Below are 27,925 nucleotides of genomic sequence, written 5' to 3'. Positions count from 1 at the left end.
CTTCCGTAGTCATTTCCTTAGTCCAACTTTGCCTCCACCCAGCTCCTTTATGCTGTAATCGACAAACATGTTATACATATATTTCTATATGCTATGGCCTCAATGATACATCATATACATATTATCTTACATAAATGGTGTTTAAATAAGTTATAAGAAAAAACAAGAAAATATGAATTTATACTGTCATACTTAATAGATATATGTAAAATATTACATAGATATATAGAGATTATATCAATATATATTTACATATTTACATACATTTATAATATCACATTTTCATACTTTATCACTGTTCTTTCCTTTTTGTGCATGTGGATTCAAATTATCATCTGAGGTAACTTACTTTCAACCTAAAGAAATTTCTTTAGTAGTTTTTATAAGATAGGTCTGCTAGCACAAATTTTCTGTGTTTTTGTTCACCTGAGATAATCTTTATTTGGCCTTCATTCTTTTAAAGATAGTTTTGCTGAATATTAGACTCTTACTTGATGGGTTTTTTCTTCAACCATTTTGAATATGTTATCCAACTGTCTTGGAGCCTCCTTTGTCTCTGTTGAGAAGTCTGTTGTTCATATTATTAGGCTTCCTTTGTAAGTAAAAAATCTTTTTTACTTGCTGATTTCAAGATTTTCTCCTTGTCTCTGCCTTTCAGCCTTTTTACTATGATGTGTCTATTTGTGAATCTCTTTGTATTTATTCTGCCTAAAGTTTGTTGAGTTTCCTATATGTGTAGTTTTTTAAACAAATTTACTACGTTTTCAGCCATTCTTTCTTTGAATTTTTTTTCTGATTTTTCTCTCTCCTCTCCTTCAGCACTTGCATTCCATGTGTGCTGGTATGCTTAATGGTGCTCCACACTTTTCTGATTTCTTCATTTTTTCTCTTCCTCTATTTTTCAGCTTAATTGATATCAATCTATCTTAAAGAATGCTATTTTTTCTGCTAGTTCAAAACTACTATTCAGCCTGACTAATAAAATCTTCATTTCAGTTATTGTACATTTTGACTGCAGGATTTCCATTTGGCTCTCTTTTATCCATTCTTTTTATTGATATTCCCCATTTGTCATGACATTCTCACTGTACCTTCCTTTACTTCCCTAATCATGCTTTCTCTTAGTTTTGTGAAAATATTTTCAATGGCTACTTTGAGGTCTTTTCAAAGAAGGCTGACATCACATTGTGCTCACAGGTAGTTTCTGTTGCCTGATTTTTTCCTCACCTGTGGATCATACTTTGTTTCTTTTCATGGTTCATAAATGTTGTTGGAATATGGACATTTTAGATAATTTATTGTAACAATTCAGGGTACTAGTCTCCCCTAATGGGGCTGGTTATTGGTATTTACCTATTTGCTTAGTTCCCACAGTCACTGAGAACTGTCAGTAGTATTGGAAGAGATCTTACTCTTTCCCTGACCGCATTCAGCTGTTTTATATATACTACATTTTTTATATTTTTACATATACATGTTTCTTTTTTCTTTTTTGATTTTTTAAACATTTTATTCCATACACATTAGGCTTTCGAAGAAAAAAAAGGCACACTGTAGTATTTTAATCTTTAGTATGTTTTAAATGTGTTCGATAAGATACAAAATATTGTTCGAACTAGTCCTCCAAAATCAATTACACAGTTATCTCAATGTGCCATTTCTTGAATAATGCAGACTTTACTTGCTAATATAGAGTGTACCCATGCAGAATTTACCGGCTAATATACAGTGCACCCAAATTAATCTGCCAAATTCCATGTTTTTGTGTCTATCTGTGAAGTTTCTACTGATCTGTTCATTCCAACATTACTATCATATTGCTTTAGAATTCTTAATATTTGATGTGCAAGCATCACCCTGTTATTCTTTTATTCAATGTTTTTCTAGCTTATCTACATGCTTATATTTAGATGAAATTTAGACCAGTTTCATTTCTCAAAAACCCTGTTATAATTTTGATATCCAGTAAACTTTCAATTAATTCAAAAGAGTATATAGCTTGGTGACACTTCTCTTCATATTAGAAACCTTGATATGTTTATCAATTTATTTAATTTTTACTTTACCCCTCACTGGAGAATTTGAAGGTTTTGCCTGATTCTTGTTAACATCCCAGTGCCATGATTTATTTGTTGACAGTGGGGATGAGATAGTTTTTCATTATAACATTTTTCCTGATTCTTGTTAAATATAACAATAATAGGCAACATTTCTGAGTGCTAATTGCATACCAACTCCTTGTGTTAAGCACTTTATTACTTAATTTTGCCCCACCCCATAACTCATGTTTCGCATGAAGAAACTGAGTCTTAAAGAACTCTGGAACCCTACCTGAGGTTTCACAGCAAGTAAGTGGCAGTGCTTACTATCTTACTAGCAGGGAAAGACTTGATTTCAAGTATTCTAAACTCTATTTCTAGTAGTCTTTCGGTTGATAGTCCCACTTTTTTCAGATAGATCATCATATCAACAAATAATAATTGTTCCTACTCCTTTCAAATACTTTTATTTTCTTCCTTTTATTTTTGAACTACTTATACTGCATATATCTATATTAATTATTTTAACACATATACATATCATAACACACTAATCACTAAACACTTCAAGAATAGTGTAAGATGACAGGATTGAAAATAAGAATTACACATTATTCCTTTAACATTGAGTTTCCCAGCTTTGAAGTAGCTGAAATAATTACATCGCATAAAAACTTTGTTATATTTTTCACTTTCTTATTTTCAAAAATTATAAAATTGGGTGTAAGACATTCTTAATTCTAAGAAAATGTTGATTTTGCTTATCTTCATGTTTTTATTCAATTAAGGACTTTTGGTAAACATTTGCTGGTGTTAATGTTAAAAGAGAGTTGGGGAAATGGATGGAGGCAACCAGAGTGAAGGTTCAGAGTTCCTTCTCCTGGGGATCTCAGAGAGTCCTGAGCAGCAGCGGATGCTGTTTTGGATGTTCCTGGTCATGTACCTGGTCACGGTGCTGGGAAATGTGCTCATCATCCTGGCCATCAGCTCTGATTCCCGCCTGCACACCCCCATGTACTTCTTCCTGGCCAACCTCTCCTTCACTGACCTCTTCTTTGTCACCAACACAATCCCCAAGATGCTGGTGAACCTCCAGTCCCAGAACAAAGTCATCTCCTATGCAGGGTGTCTGATGCAGCTCTACTTCCTGGTCTCCTTGGTGGCCCTGGACAACCTCATCCTGGCTGTGATGGCATATGACCGCTATGTGGCCATCTGCTGCCCCCTCCACTACACCACAGCCATGAGCCCTAAGCTCTGTATCTTACTCCTTTCCTTGTGTTGGGTCCTATCTGTCCTCTATGGCCTCATACACACCCTCCTCATGACCAGAGTGACCTTCTGTGGGTCACGAAAAATCCACTACATCTTCTGTGAGATGTATGTATTGCTGAGGATGGCATGTTCCAACATTCAGATTAATCACACAGTGCTGATTGCCACAGGCTGCTTCATCTTCCTCATTCCCTTTGGATTCGTGATCATTTCCTATGTGCTGATTATCAGAGCCATCCTCAGAATACCCTCAGTCTCTAAGAAATACAAAGCCTTCTCCACCTGTGCCTCCCATTTGGGTGCAGTCTCCCTTTTCTATGGGACACTTTGTATGGTATACCTAAAGCCCCTCCATACCTACTCTGTGAAGGACTCAGTAGCCACAGTGATGTATGCTGTGGTGACACCCATGATGAATCCCTTCATCTACAGCCTGAGGAACAAGGACATGCATGGGGCTCTGGGAAGACTCCTAGATAAACACTTTAAGAGGCTGACATGAGGGCAATTTGGAAAGACAGCATTAAAGTGGAGACTAGGAATATCCTTCACCCTATGTAAGGGATTGTCCTGTGTGTTATACAGCAGTGATTGGGACATGGCTCCAGCTCAGAGACAGCATATAGATATGTGGTGATAAAAAAGACATATTTGTAACCTGGTGTCCCCCAGGTCTCATCAGCCTTGGCCGTAAATAAGGTCACACTAACACCAACACTAGAATGTTGCAGGGTCAAATTCTTCAATGTACTTGACTACAGGGCCACATTCTTGGCCTTATCTGACTATATCCAGTTTAAACCTAGAAGTGTCTCTCATCTAGCACACATCCAAAGTACAGAAAGTAAATAGTAGCTGATAAGAAAGTTAGTCACTTGGCTGTGGTGGTTTGAAAGAGATTGCAATCATACATATTTGTATCAGCTGAGCCAGCACGTGATATAGACCTTGACAGGTGGTGTTCAATTCATTTGACATTCATGCAGTCATTCATCAACTCATTCTATTCATAATGACAGTCTACAGAGGCCTCAAACTGGGTTACAAATGTGAGGTCACAGTCTACTGGGGGAAGTACATAAATTTACATTAAACATAAATGGACCTAACTCATCAATTAAAAAGTAATGTTCAACATACTGATTAAAAAATAAAATATAGATAGATGTATTTAAAGAGACACAATGAAAGCACAGGAATATATAAAGCTTGAAATTAAAAAGAGACACAGACATATTTGGAAAATACTAAATATTTTAAGTGAAATATTGCTGCAATGACATCAGGTAAAAGATATTTCAAAACAGAGGTGAAAGGAGTGATGTCAACAAGATGGTGGAATAGACAGTTATATCTCTCATCCACCAACATACAGACTAATTTATCAACCATCCACAGATGAAAATACCTTTGTGAGAGCTCCAGAATCCAAGTGAAAGTTTATAGCACCCTGGTAGTACACAGAAGTAGAAAAAACACCGTATTGAACACTGTAGAAAAAACTCTGTCACATTACCTGAATCACCCCTCACCCAAGCCAGCACAGAGTAGCACAAAGAGAGATCCCCTCATCTGATGAGTTCTTCCATAAGTAAAAAAGAAAATAAAACATATGTACAACTTCCCCTGCCTTTCAGGATGCTAACCAAGAGGACCACTTCTGTCATGCCTCACCAAGAATACTGAGGCAATTCACATGGCCAGACCCCTCTGAGTAGCTAAGAACAAGAAAAAAAAAAAAAAAAAGAAAATGGTTGGGAGCTCTTAATAGTCAGTGTGTGTATTTTAACAACTGGGGCCTTGCACCCTACAGTGGGCCTGTGCATGGTGCCCAGAAGCTGGCCCATCCACCCACATCCCCAAACACTAGGCCTGCCTGCCCATAGACCCTGCCAACTGGCCAGCCCAGAATATCTGGCTAAGCTGACTGGTGAAAAACAGTTCCTATCAAATTGGACTTTCCCTATCAAAACCAGCCTGTAAAGACTAAAGGAGATGACTGCTTCTTCAAATGTGCAAACACAAATGTGAAGCTACAGGAAACACAAGGAATCAAGGAAACTTAGCAAAGCCAAAGGAACAGAATAAAGCTTCAGAAACCGTCAAAGAAATGGAGAAGTATGAACTGCCTGACGAAGAATTCAAGTGATCATTTGAAGAAACATGGTGACCCACACAAAAACACAGGTAAACTACTAAACAAAATCAGGAAATCAATACATAAATAAAATGTAAATTTCAACAAACAGAAACCACAAAAAAGAAACAGTAATTCTGGAGCTGAATAATACAATGACTAAACTTTAAAAAACTCAAAAGAGCTTCAGCAGCAGATATGAAGAAACAGAAGAAAGAATTCACTACTCAAAAACAGGTCATTTGAAAGTACTAGTAAGAGAAACAAATGGAAAAAGAGTGAAGAAAGCCTGTGGGACATATGGGACCCATCAAACAAATACACACATTATGGAAGTATCAGAAGGAAAAGTGAAAGAAAAGGAGGCAGAAAACTTATTTTTCTAAAAATGGCTATTCACAGCAGCCACCACAGGCAGGAAGACAAGAAACCTGAAAGTGCTGCTTGCTTTCTCAACAGGGAGACTTGCAGCCTGGAACAAGTTTTCAGCCCTGCTCACCAGCTACCTGGAAATAAACTCAGCACTGTTAGGGGTAGGGCACATTGGGAGTGAGATGGCCACTTGGACAGCATGGGAGCTGGGTGAGGCCTATCACTGCTGGCTTTCTACCACTTCCCTGTCAACCTGTATGACACAGCAGAGGCAGCCATAATCCCCATGGGAACATAACTTCATTGGCCTGTTAACCACACCCCCATCCCTCACCGTGGCCACAGCAAGCCCCACCCAAGGAGAGTCAGAGCTCAGACATGCCTAACCCTGCCCCAACCCAATGGTCTTTCTCTACGCACCCTGGTAGCCGAAGACAAAGGGCATAATCTCTTGGGAGCTCTATGGTCCCACTCACCACCTGAGAAACTGGAATACTTATCCAGGCCACCTTAGGGCAAGTTTGTATCCCCCCTATGCTACCACAGCTGGTACACTCTTGAAAGGACCACCTCTTGGCTGGAGGCCAACTAGTACACTAAACAAAACTTCAACCAAGGACCATAGACTCCTAGATAAACACTTGGACCATGAGAGTTCACTTTACTCCACTGCTACCTCCACTGGACCAGGCGCTGGTACCCATGCCTTAGGGACTGAAGACAGATCACATCACAGACTCTTCACAGACACCCCCCAGTACCAGCTCAGAGCCCAGTAGCTCTGTTGGATGGCTAGACCAGCAGAGAAATAACAATCATTGCAGTTTGGCTCTCAGGAAGCCCCATCCCCAGGAGATGGCATAGAGCCCCATATCAAGGGGGGATCCCATGGACAAAAACAATCTGATAAGTAGCCCTTGAGCCCCAGATCTTCCTTCTGACATAGTCTACCCAAATGAGAAGGAACCAGAAAAACAAATCTGGTAATATGACAAAACAAGGTTCTTTAACACCCCTGAAATATCACACTAGCTCACCAGCAATGGATCCAAGCCAAGAAGAAATCTCTGAATTGCCAGAAAAAGAATTCAGAAAGTTGAGTATTAAGCTAATCAAGGAGGTGCCCGAGAAAGGTGAAGTTCAACTTAAATTTAAAAAAAAAAAAATTAAGGGTGGAGACCACCCTTCATATTGTCTTATGCCCAATTTCTGCCTCCAAAGAAAGAAGTAAAAACTAAAAGGCAGAAATGAAATCTAAAGGCAGACAGCCTGTCACCACGCCCTGGGCCTGGTAGTTAAAGATCGACCCCTGACCTAACTGGTTATGTTATCTATAGATTACAGACATTGTATGGAAAAGCATTGTAAAAATCCCTGTCCTGTCCTGTTTCGTTCTGATTACCGGTGCATGCAGCCCCCAGTCATGTACCCCCTGCTTGCTCAATTGATCATGACCCTCTCACGCAGACCCCCTTAGAGTTGTGAGCCCTTAAAAGGGACAGGAATTGCTCACTCGGGGAGCTCAGCTCTTGAGACAGGAGTCTTGCCAATGCTCCCGGCCAAATAAACCCCTTCCTTCTTTAACTTGGCTTCTGAGGAGTTTGGTCTGCAGCTCTTCCTGCTAAAAAAGATACAGGATATGAAGGATATGAAAGCAAAAATCTTCAGTGAAATAGATAGCGTAAATAAAAAACAATCACAATTTCTGGAAATGAAAGGCATATTTAGAGAGATGTAAAATGCACTGGAAAGTCCCAGCAATAGAAACAAACAAGTAGCAGAAAGAACTTCAGAGTTCAAAGACAAGGCTTTCAAAAGCCCAACCCATCAAAGACAAAGAAAACAGAATTTTAAAAAATGAACAAAGCCTCCAAGAAGATTGTGTTTATGTAAAATGGCCAAACCTAAGAATAACTGGTGTTCCCAAGGAGGAAGAGGAATCTGAAAGTTTTGAAAACATATTTGAGGGAATAATTGAGGAAAGCTTCCCTGGCCTTGTGAGACATTTAGACATCCAAATGCAAGAAGCTGAAAGAACACCTGGGAAATTCATCACAAAAAGATCATCACCTAGGCACACAGACATCAGGTTATCCAAAGTCAAGATGAAGGGAAGAATCTTAAGAGCTGTGAGGCAAAAGCATCAGGTAACATATAAAGAAAAACCTATCAGGTTAATGGCAGATTTCTCAGCAGAAACCCTACAAGCTAGAAGGGATTAGGGTCCTATCTTTAGCCTCCTTAAACAAAACAATTACCAGCCAAGAATTTTGTATCCCATGAAACTAAGCTTCATAAATGAAGGAGAGATACAGTCTTTTTCAGACAAACAAATGCTGAGAGAATTCGGCACTACCAAGCCAGCACTACAAGAACTTGTAAAAGGAGCTCTAAATCTTGAATCAAACCCTTGACATACACCAAAATAGAACCTCCTTCAGGCATGAATCTCACAGGACCTATAAAACAATAACAAAATGGAAAAATAAAACAAGCTATTCAGGCCACCAATTAGCATGACAAATAGAATAGTAGCTCATATCTCAATAGTAATGTTGAATGTAAATGGCCTAAACACTCCACTTAAAAGATACAGAATGGTAGAATGGATAAGAATTCACCAACCTAGTACCTGCTGTCCCCAAGAGACTCAACTAACACATAAGGACTCACATAAACTTAAGGCAAAGGGGTAGAAAAAGACATTCCATACAAATGGTCACCAAAGCAAGCAGGAGTAGCTATTCTTAGACGAAACAGACATTAAACCAACAACAGTTAAAAAAGACAAAGATGGACACTACATAATGATAACAGGACTAGTACAAAAGGAAAACATCACAATCCTAAATATATATGCACCTAACACTGGAGCTGCCAAATTTATAAAACATTTACTACTAGACCTAAGAAATGAGATAGACAACAGCACAATAATAGTGGGGGATTCAATACTCCAGTGTTAGCACTAGACATATCATCAAGACAGAAAGTCAACAAAGAAACGATGGACTTAAACTATATCCTAGAACAAATGAACTTAACAGATATTTATAGAACATTCTACCCAACAATTGCAGAATATGCATTCTACTTATCAGCACACGAAACATTCTCGAAGATAGACCATATCATGGGCCACAAAACAAGTCTCAATCAATTTAAGAAAATTGAAATTATATCAAGTACTCTCTCAGACCACACTGGAATAAAATTGGAAATCAACTCCTAAAGGAACCCACAAAACCATCCAAATACATGGAAATTAGATAACCTGCTCCTGAATGATTGTTGGGTCAACAACGAAATCAACAGGAAAACTTCAAAATTCTTTGAACTGAATGATAATAGGGACACAACCTATCAAAATCTCTGGAATACAGCAAAAGTAGTACTAAGAGAAAAGTTCACAGTATTATTACATTAAGAATTCTAAAAGAGCACAAATAGACAACCTAAGGTCACACCTCACGGAACTAGAGAAACAAGAACAAACCAAACCCAAACCCAGCAGACAAAGAGAAATAACAAAGATCAGAGGAGAACTGAAGGAAATTGAAAAATAAAAATAAAAATCATAAATGAAACAAGAAGCTGGTTCTTTGACAAGGTAAAAAAAAAAACTGATAGACCATTGGCAAGATTAACAAAGAAAATAAGAGAAAATTCAAATAAGCTCAATTAGAAAAACGTGGGAGATATTACAACTGATACCACAGAAATACAAAACATCATTGAAGGCTACTATGAATACCTTCATGCACACAAGCTGAAAAACCTACAGGAGATGGATAAATTCCTGAAAATATACAACCCCCCTAGATTAAACTAGGAAGATATAGAAACTCTGAACAGACCAATAAGCAGCGATATTGAAATGATAATGAAAAAAATGACAACAAAATAAAGTCCAGGACCAGATAGATTCACAGTTGAATTGGTACCAATCCTACTGACACTATTACACAGGATAGAGAAAGAGGGAATTCTCCCTAAATCATTCTATGAAGCCAGTATCACTCTAATACCAAAACAAGGAAAGGACATCACAAAAAAAGAAAACTACAGACTAATATCTCTGATAAACATAGGTGCAAAAATCCTCAACAAAATACTAGCCAACAGTCTAATGGCTTGTCAAAAAGATAATCCACCATGATCAAGGGGCTTTTATACCAAGGATGCAGAGATGGCTTAACATACACAAGTTAATAAATGTGATGTACTACATAAGCAGAATTTAAAATAAAAAGCACATGATCATCTCAATAGATGCAGAAAAAGCATTTGACAAAACATCCAACATCCCGTTATGATTAAAACCCTCAGCAAAACTGGCATAGAAGGGACATAACTTAAGGTAATAAAAGCCACCCATGACAAACCCATAGCCAATATTATACTGAACAGAGAAAAGCTGAAAGCATTTCCCCTTGAGAACTGGAACAAGACAAGGATGCTCACTGTCACCATTTCTATTCTACATCGTACTAGAAGTCTTAGAGCAGTCAGACAAGAGAAAGAAGTAAAGGTCATCCAAATCAGTAAAGAGGAAGTCAGACTGTCGCTGTTCACCAATGATAAAATCGTATAAATAGGAAACCCTGCAGACTCATCCAAAAAGTTTCTATAACTGATAAATGAATTCAGTAAAGTTTCAGGATATAAAATTAATATACAAAAATGAGTAGCACTACTATACATCAGTAGTGACCAAGCTGAGAAATCAAGAACTCAACTCCTTTTACAATACCTGGAAAAAATTAAAATACTTAGGAGTACACCTAATCCAGGAAGTGAAAGACCTCTACAAGGAAAACTGCAAAACACTGTTGAAAGAAATCATAGAAGGCACAAATGGAAACACATCCCATGCTCACAGATGGATAGAATCAATACTGTGAAAATGACCATACTGCCAAAAGTAATCTACAAATTCAATGCAATTCCCATCAAAATACCACCATTATTTTTCACACAACTAGAAAAAACTATCCTAAAATTCGTATAGAACCAAAAAAGAGCCCACATAGCCAAAGCAAGACTAAGCAAAAAGAACAAATCTGGAGGCATTACATTACCCGACTTCAATCTATACTAGAAGGCCATAGTCCCCAGAACAGTATGGTACTGGTAAGAAAATAGGCACATAGACCAAGGAAACAGAATAGAGAACCCAGAAATATGCCCAAATACTTACAGCCAACTGGTCTTTGACAAAGCAAACAAAAGCATAAAGTGGAAAAAGGAAGCCCTATTCAACAAATGATGCTGGGATCATTGGCTAGCCACATATAGGAGAATGAAACTGGATCCTCATCTCTCATCTCTTACCAAAATCAACTCAAGAACTTAATCAAATCAAGGACTTAAATACAAGACCTGAAACCATAAAAAATCTAGAAGACGACATTGGAAAAAGCCTTCTAGACATTGGCTTAGGCAAAGACTTCATGACCAACAACCCAAAACCAAATGCAACAAAAACAAGGATAAACAGATGTGACTTAAACTAAAAGCTTCTGCAACAGCAAAAGAAATAATCAATAGAGTAAACTGACCACCCACAGAGTGGGAGAAAATCTTGTAAACTATGCATCTGACAAAGGACTAATATCCAGAATCTATGGGGAACTCAAACAAATCAACAAGAAAAAAAGAATAATAATAATCCCTTCAAAAAGTGGGCTAAGGACATGAACAGAAAATTCTCAAAAGAGGATATACAAATGGCCAACAAACATATGAAAAAATGCTTAACATCACTAATTATAAGGGAAATGCAAATTAAAACCACAATATAATACCACCTTACTCCTGCAAGAATGGCCTTGATCAAAACATCAAAAAATAATAGATGTTGGCATGGATGTGGTAAAAGGGAAATACTTTCACATTGCTGGTGGGAATGTAAACTAGTACAACCACTATGAAAACAGTGTGGATATTCCTTAAAGAACTAAAAGTATGTCTGCCATTTGATCCCCTAATCCCATTACTGCGTATCTACCCAGAGGAAAAGCAGTCATATACAAAAAAGATACTTGAACCCACGTTTATAACAGCACAACTCGCAGTTGCAAAACATGCAACCAGTCCAAATGCCCATCAGTCAATGAGTGGATAAAGAAAATGTCCATATGTCCAAATATATATATATTTATAAATACACACACACACACACACACACACCCCTTGGAATACTACTCAGACATAAAAAGGAATGAAATAGTGACATTTACAACAAGGTAGATGGAACTGGAGACTATTATTCTAAGTGAAGTAACTCAGGAATGGAAAACCAGACATGGTATGTTCTCACTCATAAGTGGGAGCTAAGCAATGAGGACATAAACGCATAAAAATGATACAATGGCCTTTGGGGACTCAGGGAAAGGGTGGAAGGAGGTGAGGACTACACATTGGGTAGAGTGTACACTGCTCAGGTGATGGATGCACCAAAATCTCACAAATCACCACTAAGGAACATCCTTGTAACCAAATACCACTTGTTCCCCAAAAACCTATTGAAATAAAAAATAGGGCATAAAAAGCAATGGCTATGATAATGATGTCAGCAAAATGTCAGAATAAAATGTCCTAGCCTTCCCTCCCTGCAACAGAAAGTTCTACTAGCAGCTATCCACAGACAAGTATACCTCAGTGAAAACCGCCAAACCTTGAGAATAAGCCTGAAATACTTGTGTGTATCACAGAAACAAATAAGAACTGCATTTGAAGAGCAAGAGAAATTGACTCACTTCAACCACATTGTCCCTTGCCCTCCCTCAACATGGCACAGTGCCATAAACAGAGAATTTCCCTGGGCCCACAGTTTCTACAGTGGGAAAAGGGAGCTGAAGATGGACATCTAGCTTCCCTAGCATTCTGAGACATCTCTCAGGATGCCCACTCCAGTGTCACCTCACAGAGATCACAGGGGGTAATGACATGGCTCACTGCCTGTGGTCAGATAGAAACAAAGAATGGAGGTATTGCTTACAGCAACTAGTGCTTACATTTTGATGGTGCTCTGTGCTGTGGCCTGCAGAGGCATCCAATCAAAGGTACCAGCTCAGCTCATCCTCAAAGCCCACCTCAAGACCCCATCCAGCGAGGGAGAAATGAAACACGGCAACTGTTGGCAAAGTACAAAGCCTGACTTACACCACCCAGAAATTCAAACAGCTCTCAAGTCAGCCTCAAAGCTTATCCAAGACCCCACCCAGGGAGGGTGTTGCCCAATACAATGCCTTTCAGTAAACAATGGGCTAAACTTAGACCACCCAAAAATTTAAATAGCAGTTCACATCAGCCTCAAAACCCACTCCAGGGCTTCACCCTGACAGGGAGCCAAGCCTCAGCCATACATCTCTCTGATCATAGCAGCTGATCCTGATCATCCCAAGCAGTAATTCTGACTAACCTTGGGGTCCAACCTGCAGCCTGACCCAATTGCAGAACTCAAATAGAGGTCCTGCCTGGCCAGTGAACACACCCTGTGTTTCAGCCCAATCAGAAGCAATTGCAGCACCCAGCCAGAAGTTCTGCCTGATTCCAAAGCCATGCCTGTGGTCTAATGGAAAATGGAGCCTAGCCAGTAGTCCCATTCCAACCTCAGAGCAAAGGCCTTGGCCCCACAAATGAGAGAACCTGATGGCAGGCTCTGTCTATTCCATGTCATTACCAGCTGGCCCATCCAAAATCACAGGCTAGACTTAAGAGTGAAGGTCTATCCCAAGAATACCTGTAAAATCTGGAAGAGCTGACTGTTTCCTCAATGTGCAGACACCAACAAAAGACACAAGGATTATGAAGAATCAGGGAATCATGACACCTCCAAAAGAAAAAAAAACTAATAAAGATATAACAATAAATCCTGCAGAAATGAAGATCCATGAAATGATTCACAATAAATTCAGAATTGTCCTCTTAAAGAAGTTCGGTGAACTACAAGAATATACAAATAGAAAATTAAATTCATTTGGAAAATAATTAAGAATACAAATAACTACAAAAAAATATAAAAATATGTAAATTCTGAAATCAAGGAGACATATGTGGAAGTGTGAAGATAATGTGTGGAGTTTTTCTATGTGGATAAGTTGTTATCAGCTTCAAACAGACTGTTATAAGAATTCTATCCAAACCTCAGGGTAACCACAAGGAAAAAGCCATTGTACAATAAAAAAATAAGATTGACAGGGCATTGTGGCATGTGCCTGTAGTCTCAGCCACTCAGGAAGCTGAAGTGGGAGTATCCCTTCAGCCTAGGAGTTGGAGACCACAGTAAGCTAGGATCGTGCCACTGCAATCCAGCCTGGGCAACAGAGTGAAACCCTGTCTCTTAAAATTAATAAATAAAAGTAACTTAAAAATAAAGAGAAAAGGATAAAATTATATCACTATTTTAAAAAATCATCAGATCACAAAAAATACAATAAGAGATGGGCATCAGTCTTTCCCAGCATTCCAAGATACCTATCAGGATGCCCACTCCAGTCTCACCTCACAGAGATCACAGGGGGATAATGGCATGACTGACTCACTGTGGTCAGATAGAAACCAAGAAGGGAGGTATTTCTTTGAGAAAGAGAACCAAAGACTGACAAAAAAGGCAGAACACAATCACAAATTGACCATAGTAAGTGTCTGCCTATCAGTAATTACTTCAATAATTACTTCAAGTATAAGCAAATTACACTCATTGTTCAAAATATATACAGCAGCTGAATGAATTAAAATACATGATCCAACTATGTGCTTTCTACAAGACACAAGCTTTAAATTTAAGGACACACAGAAACTGAAAGTTAAGGGAAGAAGAAAAATACATTCCATGCAAATAATAACCAAGTGATGTGGTTTGGCTCTGTGTCTCCACCCAAATCTCACTTCAAATTGTAACCCTCAGGTGTCAGGGGAGGAACCTGGTGGGAGGTGATTGGACCATGGCAGCAGATTTTCCTCATGTTATTCTCATGATAGTGAGTGAGTTCTCCTGAGATCTGATGGTTTAAAAGTGTGGCACGTCCCCCTGCCCCTCTCTCTCCCCTGCAGCCATGTAAGATGTACCTTGCTTCCCTTTCACTTTCTGCCATGATTGTAAGTTTCTTGAATGCTTCCCCAGCTATGCAGAAATGTGAGTCAATTAAACCTCTTTTTTTATATACATTATCCAGTGTCAGATAGTTTTTATAGCAGTGTGAAAATGGACTAATACAGAAAATTGGTATCAGCGGAGTAGGGTAACTCTGTAAAGATACCTGAAAGTGTAGAAGCAACTTTGGAACTGGGTAAGGAGCAGAGGTTGGAACAGTTTAGAACACTCAGAAGAAGACAGGAAGATGTAGGAAAGTTTGGAACTTCCTAGAGACTTGTTGAATAGTTTTGGACAAAATGTTCAAAGTGATAATGGACATTGAAGTCCAGGCTGAGGTGGTCTCAGATGGAGATGAGAAACTTATTGTGAACTAGAGTAAAGGTCATTCTAGCTATGCTTTAGCAAAGACACTGGAGGCATTTTGCACCACCCTAAAGATCTGTGGAACTTTATACTTGAGACTGATTATTTAGGTTACCCAATGGACGACATTTCTAAGCAGCAAAGCATTCAAGATGTGACCTGGCTGTTTCTAAAAGCATATAGTCATATGCACTCACAAAGACATTATCTGAAATTGGAACTTATGTTTAAAAGAGAAGCAGAACATTAAAGTGTGGGAAATTTGCAGCCTGGCCATGCAGTAGGAAAGAAAAACCCATGTTCTGGGGAGAAATTCAAACTGGCTGCAGAAATTGCATAAGTAACAAGGAGCCAAATGTTAATAGTCAAGACAATGGGGAAAATGTCTCCAGGGCATTTCAGAGACCTTCACAGCAGCCCCTTCAATCACAGGCATGGAAGACTAGAAGGCTCAGTGCAGCCATGGGACATGGCACCCTGCATCCCAGCCACTCCAGCTCCAGCCATGGCTAAAAGGGGCCAAGGTAAAGCTCAGGCCATTGCTTCAGAGGGTGCAAGTCCTAAACATTGGTGGTTTCCACATGGTGTTGGCTCTGCAGGTATGCAGAAGACAAGAGTTGAGGTTTGGGAATCTCAGCCTAGGTTCCAGAGGATGTATGGAAATGCCTGGATTTCCAGGCAGAAGTCTGTGGCAAGAGCAGAGCCCTCATGGAGAACCTCTACTAGGGCACTGCAGTGGGGCTGGAGCTCCCCATAGGGGAACTGCCTAGTGGAGCTGTGAGAAGAGGGCCACCATCCTCCAGCCCCCAAAATGGTAGATCCACCAACAGCTTGCACTAGGTGCCTGGAAAAGCCACAGGCACTCAATGCCAGCCCATGAAAGCAGTTGCAGGGGCTGTACCCTGCAGAGCCACAGGGGTGGAGCTGCCCAAGGCCTTGGGAGCCCACCTCTTGCATCAGTGTGCCCTGGATGTAAGACATGGAGTCAAAGGAGATTATTTTGGAGATTTAAGATTTAATGGCTGCCCTGCTGGGTTTTGGACTTGCATGAGGGCTGTAGCCCCTTGGTTTTGGTCAATTTCTCCCTCTTGGAATGGGAGCATTTACCCAATTCCTATATCACCATTGTATCTTTGAAGTATCAACGTAATTAACCTGTTTTTTATTTTACAGGGTAGTGGGCAGAAGGGACTTGCCTTGTCCCAGATGAGAATTTGGACTGAAAATGTTGAATGCCTGAATGAGTTAAGACTGTTGGGAAGGCATGACTGGTTTTGAAATGTGAGAAAAACATGAATTTTGGGAGGGGCCAGGGTTGGAATAATATGATATGGCTCTGTGTCCCACCCAAATCTTATCTGGAATTGTAATCCCCACATGTCAGCGGAGGGAACTGGTATGAGGTGATTGGATCATGGGGGCAGATTTTCCCTATGCTGTTCTCATGATAATGAGTGAGTTCTCATGAGATCCGATGGTTTAACAGTGTGGCACTTCACCCTCCCCTTCTCTCTCTCCTGCTGCCATGTAAGATGTGCCTTGCTTCCCCTTTGCCTTCCACCATGATTGTAAGTTTCCTGAAGCCTCCCCAGCCATGCAGAACTATGAGTCAATCAAAGCTCTTTGCCTTACCTAGTCTTTACCCAGTCTCAGGTAGTTCTTTACAACAGTGTCAAAACAGACAAATACACCAAGTGTCCAGGGTGGCTATACTTACATCAGATAAAATGGACTTTAATTCAAAAGCTGTTACAAGAGACAAAGAAGGTCATTATATAATGACAAAATGGTTGATTCCACAGGAATATATAACAATTATAAATATACATGTACCAAACATCAGAGCACCTAACTATATAAAGCAAACATTGACAGATTTTAAGGGATACATAAAAGCAATAAAATAATAGTAGGAGACTTTGATATCCCACTTTCCATAAAGGATTTATAATCTGAACAGAAAATCAAAAAAGAAACACCAGATCTGAACAATGCCATAAACCAACGTATGAGTCAGACATATACAAAACATTCCACCCAACAGCAGCAGCAAACACATTCTTCTAAAACAGACATGGAACATTTTCCAAGAAAAATCACATGCTAGGTTACAAAATAATTGTTAACAAACTTAAGAAGATTGAAATCATTCTGTGTGCCATTTCTGGCTATTAAAAAAATGAAAAATGATTTCAATACCAATAGGAAAATTCTAGATTATGTGAAAATTAAACACTCCTGAACAACTATTGACTCAAAGAAGAAATTAAAAAGAAAATTAAAAAATATTTCAGGGAAAACAATGAAAATAAACACAACATACAAAAACTTACAAGTTGCAGCAAATGCAGTACTAAGAGGGAAATTGACAGTGAGAAACTTACATTATGAAAGAAGAAAGATCTCAAATAAACAACCTAACTTTACATTTAAGGAAGTAAAAAATAAGACATTAAACCCAAAGTTAGCAGAAGGAAGAAAATAATAAAGAATAGAGCAGAAATAAATGAAACAGAAAATAATATCAAAAACAGACAAAAGTAGACATTGTTTATTGGGAAAAAATGTGAAAAAATTAACAAACTCTTAGCTAGAATCATTTTTAAAATAAGAAATACTCAAACAAAATCAGAAGGGGTGAAATTTCTATTATCTATGGCCATGGAAATTAAAAGTCAGAAAGGATTATTATAAACAATTGCAAGCCAATTAATTGGACCTATAAGAAACTGATAAATTTCTAGAAACACACAACCTTTCAACCTGAAGAAGTAGAAAGCCTGAACAGTCCAATAACAAATAAGAAGATTGAATCAGTAATTTAAAAAACAAACTTTCCAGCAATAAAAGAAACATGAATGGATGGCTTCGCAGGTAATTTCTACCAAATATCTAAAGAAGAATTAATACCCAAACTTTTTAAATTCTTCCAAAAATAATAGTAGGAAACACTTCCAAACTCATTTAATGACACCAGCATCACTCTGATACCCAAGCCAGACAAAGACACCACAAGAAAGGAAAACACAGACCAGTATCTCTTATGAACATAGATTCAAAATACTCAGTAAAATATAAACAAACCAAATTCAACAGCACAATACATAGCCAAGTAGGATTTATCCCTGGATGCAAGGTTGATTTGACATACACAAATCAGTCAATATAACATACCACACTAACAGAATGAAGGATAAGAACTACATGATTATATCCATAAATGCAGAGAAGGCATTTGACAAAATTCAAAACCATTTCATGATGAAGACTCTCAACTAATTAAGTATAGAAGTCATTTACCTCAACACAATAAAGGCCATATATGAAAAGCCCACAGTGAGCATCATACTCAATGAAGAATAACTGAAAGCTTTTCTTCTAAGATTTGGAAGAAAGCAAGGATGCTATGTTGGCACTTCTATACAACATAATACTGGAAGTCCTAGCCAGATCAATTAGGAAACAAACAAACAAAAAGACATCAACTAACACAGGAACGGAAAGCCAAACACCACATGTTCTCACTTATAAGTGGGAGTTGAACAATGAGAACATGTGGACACAGGGAGGGGAACATCACACACCGGGGCCGGTCAGGGGGTTGGGGGCTAGGAAAGGGATAGCATTAGAAGAAATACCTAATGTAGATGACGGATTGATGGGTGCAGCAAACCACCATGGCACATGTATACCTATGTAACAAATGTGCCCGTTCTGCACTTGTATCCCAGGACTTAAAGTATAATAATAAAAAAAGAAGACAAAAAAAATCCAAATCAGAACAAAATAAAATTATTTATAATCTTATATGTAGAAACCCATAAAGACACCACAAAATAAACTATTAGAATGAATTAACAAATTCAGTAAAGTTGCAGGATATAAAATCAATGTACAAAAATCAGAGACATATAGACCTTATACACACACACACACACACAAATATATATATATATTACTCAGTCATAAAAAGAAGTAAATCCTATTTGTGATATGGATGAACCTGGAGAACATTACACTAAGCAAAATAAGCCACACAAAGAAAGACAAAAACTGCAGGATCTCACTATATGTGGAATCTGAAGACGTATAGCTCAGAGTTAGAGAGTAGAAGGATCCTTACCAGAGGCTGGGAAGGATAGTGGTGGGGGGAGATGGCTAATGGGTACAAAAAATCGTCAGAATGAATAAGGCCCAGGACAGAGTGACTATAGTCAATAATAATTTAATTATATATTGTAAAATAACTAAAAGAGTATAACTGGATTGTTTGTAACACAAAGGATAAATACTTGAGTAGATGGATACCCCATCTTCCATGATGTGATTATGATATACTGCATGCCTGTATCAAAGCATCTCATGTACCTCATATATACACATACCTACTATGAACTCACAAAAATTAAAAGTTAAAGTTTTTTTTAAAGTATAGCTCACAAAAGCAGACTAAAAGAGTGGTTGCCAGAGGTCAGGAGACGGAGGAATTGAGGAAGCATTGGTGAAAGGTAACAAACTTTCAGTTATGAGCAAGTTCTGGAGAGCTAATATATAGCACGGTAACTATAGTTTGTTGTTGGTGGTGGTGGTGGTGTCTTAGAGGCAAGGTCTTGCTCTGTCACCCAAGCTGGAGTACAGTGGCAGGATCATAGTTCACTGTAGCCCCCAACTCCTGGGTTAAAGCAATTCTCCCACCTCAGCCTCCCAAGTAGCTAAGACTATAGGCACACACTGCCAGGCCTGACTAATTATTTATTAATTTCTCTAGAGATGGGGTCTCACTATGTTGCCTAGGCTGGTCTCAAACTGCTGGCCTCAAGTAATCCTCCCGCCCTAGCCTCCTAAAGTGCTAAGAATACAGGCCTGAGCCACCATACCCAGTCTATAGCCAATAATACTATGTTACATAGTCAAAATTTGCAAAAGAATAGATCTAGTGTATTCTCACACCAAAATAAGAGTAACTGTGTGAAATGATGGATATGCTAATTAGCTTGATTGTGGTGATCGTTTACAATAGATATATATTACATATATCAAAACAGCACTATATAAACCTTAAATAATTTTTATTTGTTAAGTATACCTCAATAAAGATGTGAAAAAACCATTTACACAGCAACGCCGTACGGAAAGGATGGTCTTTTCAATAAATGGCACTGGATCAGTTGGAGATTCATATTTGTGGAATAAAAATATATCTTGACCTATACCACACCTGATATAAAAATCAGTTTTAGATTGATAGTAAATCTAAATGTGAGTGGTAAAACAATACATCTTTTAGCAGAAAATATAAAAAGAACATTGGCAAATATTACCTTTAAAGGATGCAAAAAGCAATAATTCTGAAATGAAAATTGATGAATTGGACTACGTTAAAATTAAAATCTTCTGTTTCTCAAAAGCCACCATTAGTTGCATAAAAGCCAACCCACAAACTTGACACAGATAGTCTATTAGGTTGGGGCAAATGTGATTGCGGGTTTGCCATTAAAAGCAATGGCAAAAACCGCAATCGCTTTTGCCCCAACCTAATACAAGCATTTGCGAAGACTCACAAAGCATGTAAGGAAATACAAACCAACATAAAAAGATAACATAATAGAAAAATAAGCAAAATACTTGAATGGGTACTTTACACAAGAAGATACGTGGTAGGTAGATAGACAACAAAGAGAGATGATAGATAGACAGACACAGATAAACAGCCATATAAGAAAGTACTTGACCGCATTACTCAACATGAAAATACAAATTATAACCATAAACAAAACCACTACACACACACCAAAATATCTTCAGATACCAACTTATGTTAAAATTTGGAGCAACCAGAACCCCCATACACTGCACGGGGAAATTAAAATGGAGACACATGTTTGGAAAACTGTTTAGCCCTGTTGACTACACAAAAGTCTGCCCTAGGTTACAGAAATTCAAAGCCAGGTATATATTTCCAACAGAAACGTGCATCTGCCCTTTTCAGAACACGCCCACTGGCTACTAATGTCTATCAATGGTTAAATGGATTTATTAAATGGTACATTCACACAATACAATGTTATACAGCAATAAATATGAGCAATAATATACAACCACATACAACAGTGTGGCTGAATCACACATATATAATGTTGAGTGAAAGAAGCAGATACAAAAGAGAACAAACTGTATGATTTAATATAAAGTACAAAAATGAATAAAGCTAATTTATGCTATTAGGAGTCAAGATACTGATTACCCGCGTAGGAACAGGGACTACAGAGGAAAATGAGGTGACTTCTGGAGGGCCAGTAATGTGTTTTCATCTGAGTGCTGGTTACTCATTATGACTGTTCCATTTGTAAAAGTCACTGACGAAATTTTCAGGTTTCATTTTATTTTCTAAGACACCATAAGCATGACTTTTTTAATCTGTGTCTAATAATTATATTATCTGGAGTCCCTATATGCCTCCCATCTGTTGGTTCTTGCTGTTGGAATCCTTCACCCTTGTGTGTCTTATCTTCAGATGTATGTTGGATATTGTGCTTGAAAAAGTATTAAGAGAAGTAATTTGAGCTCAAGGGGGCACTGTTCCTCCGAATAGGATTTTTTCTCAATTGCTTTTGCTTAGAACTTGGGGTCCCTAGAAGTCTAGATCATCCTAATCGAAGTTTAGTACTTCAGATTTTCCAGACCTCTGATAAGTCAAAGCCAGGCTGCAATATGTATGAGGGCTGCTTTATCCCTGACTGACTCCCAGCGTGTGTTTTAGGATTGCTGCGCAGTAAGGAGCTGGTTTACTTCTCGTAAACAAGACTCATTTCTCAAGGTTCTTGCCTCTAGATAATAACATTGGAGCAATTATCCATGTTCATCTCAAGAGGCTACCTTGGGATTGTATCTCCAGGGCCGCTCCAAAACTGATAAGGTCTGATACAGTCCCTGTTTAGTCCTTTCCATCGTGAATCTGGGATTCCGACATCAGTTCTCAAATCCCCCCAGGCTCATCAGGGCATAAAGAGCCTCAAATTCTGTCTCCTCTTTTGCAGGGACTGAAGATGCAGGCAACAAGTTCTCTGCTCTTTACATTTAGCAAATAGGACAAGTCAGCAAGTTCTATTCAGGAAATAATGCATTGTAGTCTCTTATGTCCTTACTGAATTTTCATCCTGTAGAGCAGGAACGTGGAGGCAGCCGAACAAGTGAACTCCGAGAGCAGCACAGAGCAGTGGGTAAGGTGCGTCCGCCTCAGGCTCATGCTCCTTCTCCCTCTTCCCTCTTATCTTCTCCTCCATTTTCTCTCATATTTGTGGGATAAAAAATATATCTTGACCTATACCTCACCTGATACAAAAATCAGTTTTAAATTGATAGTGAATCTAAGTGTGAATAGTAAAACAATAAATCTTTTAGCAGAAAATATAAAAAAGGACATTAAAAGAAATCTTTGTTAAATCTTTGCCAAAGGATGCAAAAAGCAAACATACTCACATCTTCGTAATCTAACTGCTAAGTGTTTACGGTAAGATAACAATTCCTCCAATCCTTTTGGCACTCTGCAGCTTTCACGGGCTCACTGGCAACGCCCTGCTGCCTGTGATTCTCACAACCTACAAGAATGCCTGCATGGTGGTTCTGGGGGACCGACTGCCCAACTCAAAATCCTACAGCTGGGGAGCAACAAAGGCGGCACAAAGGCCAGTGTCCCAACAGCAAGCTTGCAGCACTTTTCTGTAACACACGCACACTCACTGTCCTCTCCCCCAGGCCGCGCTACATGGGAGTCTGTGTCTCTACGGCCTTCACACCGCACGAGCGTTCAGAACCCGCTGACTCTTCTGGGCTGAGAGCAGTGTTTCCCAAAGCATAGGATCAGAATCACTCGGGGCTCGCTAAAAAGAACTTGGTCCTCAGAACAGAACCAGCACTTCAGAGAAGGGGCGGGAAGATCAGCTTTTTGTCTTGGAGCATCGCAGGTGATCCTAGTGCTCACTGCAGCGTGGGAGATGATAGCTTTAGGGCGGGCGAGCAGAGGTGTCCAGTCCTCTGGGCAGCCTTGGTTGTCTGAAGTCCCATCACCTCCCTCCTACCTTCTCTCCTGTTGGGAAGATGTCCCACCCAGAAGGCGGGAAGGAAGTAGTTCCTTCTGGGGTCTAAGAAGGTGGAAGCCGTTTCTCTCCATGGCAGAAACAGAGGTGGTGGGCGAGTGTGCTCAGGATTGGGGCCCTGCAGGGAATCACCACGGTGCTGCTTTTCATGCTCAGGTCACGTAGGGGCCATGGGGTGATCTCAGGGATGAGCCCATCAGCTCCCTCTTTCTCATTGTAACCGCTTTTCTAAGAGGCAAGCAGAGCTTTGGTCATGGGCTCATCTCTGCCGTCAAATCGCTCTGACTTTGCGCAGATCTCTGCGGATCAAGGCTGCACGTAAGTTCTGGAGTGTGGGAAATAAACGGGCTCGTTTGTGGTTAGAGCCGTAAGACAACTAACAGATAAGAGATGTGGAAGCAGTAGATACAAAAAGTCTCCGGAGCATGTGCTCAGGGTCACTCCCACTTTCACTGAAATGCCAGAGGACCACTCCATCATGAATGTGTAATTTGGAACCTTATTGCTAAAAGAGGCCTTAACCAGCACTTACTTCCACTAAATGCTCCAATTGGCTCTGAAACGATCGCTCAGCCCATGGCATCGTGCAGCCTGTTCTAGTCCCTTCTGTGACGGGGAGTTCACCTCCTTCCCAGTGCCCTTCGCTGGCCCAGTACTTAAGTCTTCTGGGTGAAAGCCTGGCTCCTATTTCTCTCTCTCTCTCTTTGCCCCCTGGTTTCTGACCGAGGCAGTGCTTATCCCTTTGTATGGGAAGCCCATCATAACATGCCCCCCATCTGTCTCCCATGTAGCTGCACCAAGTGTCCGGACACGATTACGTCCCAACCCTGACGTCCTGGACCACTCCCTGCAGACCCCAGGGGGGACTGAGGGATCCCAGGGTGCCTGAGTAGGGGCAGAATCATGTTCAGGGTGGAGAGCAGTTTCCTGCTGGAGTGGGGTGGGAGATAGAAGCTTGAGGAAATGGTTAAACAGGACTCCCTTTGCCATCCCCATAACAGCACCTCCCATTTAAAATCAGCTTTCAAGCTAGAGAACTCCTTCCACATTCAGGATTTCAGCTCTTAACTTTGCGTAAAGTACACATCATTACTCTCCTTTAACATGCGGTCGAGTAGTTGGGGCATCAGCTTTGAGTCAGTAAAGAGGGTTAAATACTGACCCCATTCTTTTACAAGCTGAGCAACTGTGAAAAGATTATTGCTCTTCTAATTCTCGGTGGAATCATCTCTCATAGAGCCAAATAGTTCCGTGTGTGAACTAAATAAAAGACCTTAACATAGATAAGGCACTAAGCACATTATCTGTCCAAGTGCTCAGAAATGGGGAGTTATTTGCTTGGGGCGGGGGGCGGAAAAACATTGTATGTGTTAAGGTAGGATTTGAATCCACATTTCTGACTCAAACTTTCCTTTCAGTATACCACTGACCCTAGATATCAGGGAATTCAACTCTGTAAATTGAGATTTTAAAATCCATTCATGGCTGGGCACGGTGGCTGACGCCTGTAATCCCAGCACTTTGAGAGGCCAAGGCAGGAGGATCACCTGAGGTCAGGAGTTCGAGACCAAACTTACCAACATGTTGAAACCCCATCTCTACTAAAAATACAAAAATTAGCCAGGTGTGATAGTGTGCGCCTGTAGTCCCAGCTACTCGGGAGGCTGAGGCAGGAGAATTGCTTGAACCTGAAAGGCAGAGGTTGCAGCAAGCCAAGATCACGCCACTGCACTCCAGCCTGGGAGACAGAGCGAGACTCCATCTTAAAAAAAAAATACAAAACAAAAAAACCATTCATTTGCTAAATGCTTGCCTGCCCCATCCTACCTCCACCAAAGCTTGTAGCTCCAACTTACTTTAACCTTCTAGGTTGCTCACAGTTCCCACATCCGCATTTGCTTACCCAGCTGCTACTTCAAATTTATCCTGTTCAAGACTGAATTTGCAGAACGCGCTCCACATTGCCCTGGCATCAGCTAGTTCCCTAAGCAACCACATTTTCATCGATACATAGGCGCCAGGTCTCATGACTCTTGTCCATTCATTTATGTCAAATGCATGAAATGTCTAATATTTTATACAGTTTAGTTCAACCTTCTTTTACTGATCTCTACATTATGCCTGGCATTGTGCAAGATCCTGAGGATGCAGGAATACAGAGTACTGTCTCTACTCTCGAGACTCTCACTGTCTTGCAGTGAATGGATAGTTAAGCAAAATGTGGAAAGGGTCAATCCTAAAAAGAATGCAGAGACCAAAAATAGTGCAGAAACTGGAGTGGTTACCTCTGGGGTGGGAGAAGATGTCACGAGGAGGAGACGCTTAAGCAGGTGCTAGAGCAGGTCTTACCAGGCTGATAAGAGCTGAAGGAGAAAAATTCAGCCTGGAGGAGCAGAATGAAGAAAGCATATTTGGTGAAAAGGAACAATCAGTATGAAGGACAGAGACAAAATATTCTGTGTATTCTAGAACCATACAAACTGCAAAGGCACTACTAGAATAGAGAGTGGAGGTCAGGCAAGCAGGAGAGTCCACTGGGGCTGAAGCATCCTGGGCCTTGACCGCCTGGCCATAAACTTGAGCTATTCTTGGGGAAATGGGGAGCCTCAGGTACCGTAGGGAAAACACACGATAAATTTGTCCGAAAGCATGCTTCGTGCTCAGGCAGAGGTGAGCACTCTACCTCGGTTTTCCTGGTATGTTCCTGCGGTTGTTCTTGGAGCAAAAGCTCACGATGGGAGTCTCCACAGGCTGCTCTGTCCGTCCAAGTGGGAGCTGCAAGTTAGTCCTGCCTCCTATCCACCGTTTTCCCTACACTCGCTGAATCCCATAAGTTTTGGAAAGTTGTATCTTCACTTTCATTTTTGTTTCTGTTGCTTCTTTGATTCATTGGTTATTTTGGAGGATGGTGTTTAATTATCACAAATATGTGAGTTTTCTCCATTTTTTTCTTTCCTTTGCAAATTTCATTCCTTTGTAATTGGAGTACATACTTTGTGTTATTTCTATCTGTTGAGTATCATTGAGGTTTGTTTTATGCCCTTGCATATGGTCTGTCTGGGGGAATATTCCAAGGACGGCTGAAAAGAATCTTGTTCTATTTTGAGGTGGAGTTTTCTTAGATATCTGTTAGGGATACTTCATTTGTAATGTTCAAGTCCTCTATTTCCTTGCTGATCTTTTACCTAGTTTTTCCATTCATTATTGAAAGTGGGGTATTTGGTTATTCAACTACTATTGTTGAATTATCTATTTCTCCCCTCGTTTCTGTCAACTTTTGCTTCAAACATTTTGGTATCTATGTGTCTATAATTATTATATATTTCTGATGAACTAAATCTCTTATTACGGAATGGATCTTTTTATGTCTAGTAACTTGTTCATTGAAAGTCTATTTTTTCTATCTATTTTTATATTTAAAGGCTAATATATAACCACTGCAATCTTCTAGTGGTAGATGTTTGCATGATCTATATATTCCCATTTTTTACAGTCAACATATTTGTATCTTTGAATCTAAAGTTTGTCTCCTGGGCCGGGCACAGTGCCTCACGCCTGTAATCCCAGCACTTTGAGAGGCTGAGGCAGGTGGATCACCTGAGGTCAGGAGTTCAAGACCAGCCTGGCCAACATGGTGAAACCCCATCTCTAGTAAAAATACAGAAATTAGCCAGGCATCTTGGCACACACCTGTAATCCCAGCTACTCGAGAGGCTGAGGCAGGAGAATCCTTTGAACCCAGGAAGCAGAGGTTACAGTGAGCCGAGATCGCACCACTGTACTCTAGCCTGGACAACAGAGTGAGACAATGTCTCAAGGAAAAAAAAAAAAAGTCTGTCTCCTGTAGACAGCACATGCAGGTCTACTACATTATGTCGCACCTGCCTTTACTGCACTTTTTCTTTGTAAGTACTGCGTTTTGTTTTTTGTGAGTGTTTGCTTTTTGTTTGTTTGTTTTTTTAATGTTTGTGACAACCCTGCATGAAGTAAGCCTGTCAGTGCCATTTTTCCAACAGCATGTGCTCATTTCACATCTGTGTCACATTTGGGTAATTCTCACAACATTTCAAACTTTGTCATTATGATTACATCTGTTATGCTCATCTGTGGCCAGTGATCTTTGACGTAACAATTGCCATTATTTGGGGGTGCCATGGACCACACCCACGTAAGAAGTAGGACGGAATCAATAAATGTCGTTTGTGTTCTGACTGCTGATCAGCGATTCCTCCATCTCTGATCAGCCATTCCTCCGTCTCTCTCCCTTTCCTCGGGCCTCCTTATTCTCAGACTTATCAATATTGAAATTAGGCCAGTTAGTAACCCTACAAAGGCCTCTAGGTGTACAAGTGAAAGGAGAGTCACACGTCTCTCACTTTAAATCAAAAGCCAGAAATGATTAAGCTGGTTGAAAAAGACAAGCAAAAGCAGAGATAGGCCAAACGCTAGACCTCTTGTACAAAACAGTTAGCCAAATTGTCAATGCAAAGGAAAAGTTCTTGAAGGAAATTGAACAGTGCTACTCCACTGCACACACTAA

General features: G+C 39.8%; 1 protein-coding gene across 1 annotated transcript; it reads left to right on the top strand.

The window, feature by feature from the left end:
- The first annotated feature begins 272 nt into the window (after positions 1-272).
- LOC100992356 (olfactory receptor 1D2) lies at positions 273-21,225 on the top strand. The gene has a single exon (XM_034941293.3). The coding sequence runs from the start codon at positions 2,878-2,880 to the stop codon at positions 3,814-3,816; it is 939 nt and encodes a 312-aa protein (XP_034797184.1). The 5' UTR covers positions 273-2,877; the 3' UTR covers positions 3,817-21,225.
- The last annotated feature ends 6,700 nt before the right edge of the window (positions 21,226-27,925 follow it).

Source organism: Pan paniscus, chromosome 19, assembly GCF_029289425.2.
Source record: "Pan paniscus chromosome 19, NHGRI_mPanPan1-v2.0_pri, whole genome shotgun sequence".
In the NCBI taxonomy this organism is placed as follows: domain Eukaryota; kingdom Metazoa; phylum Chordata; class Mammalia; order Primates; family Hominidae; genus Pan; species Pan paniscus.
This window is presented reverse-complemented; position numbering and strand designations above follow the sequence as displayed.

Coding starts and splice junctions, on each gene's coding strand:
- LOC100992356 (XM_034941293.3), top strand. CDS start 2,878: ATGGATGGAGGCAACCAGAGTGAAGGTTCAGAGTTCCTTCTCCTGGGG.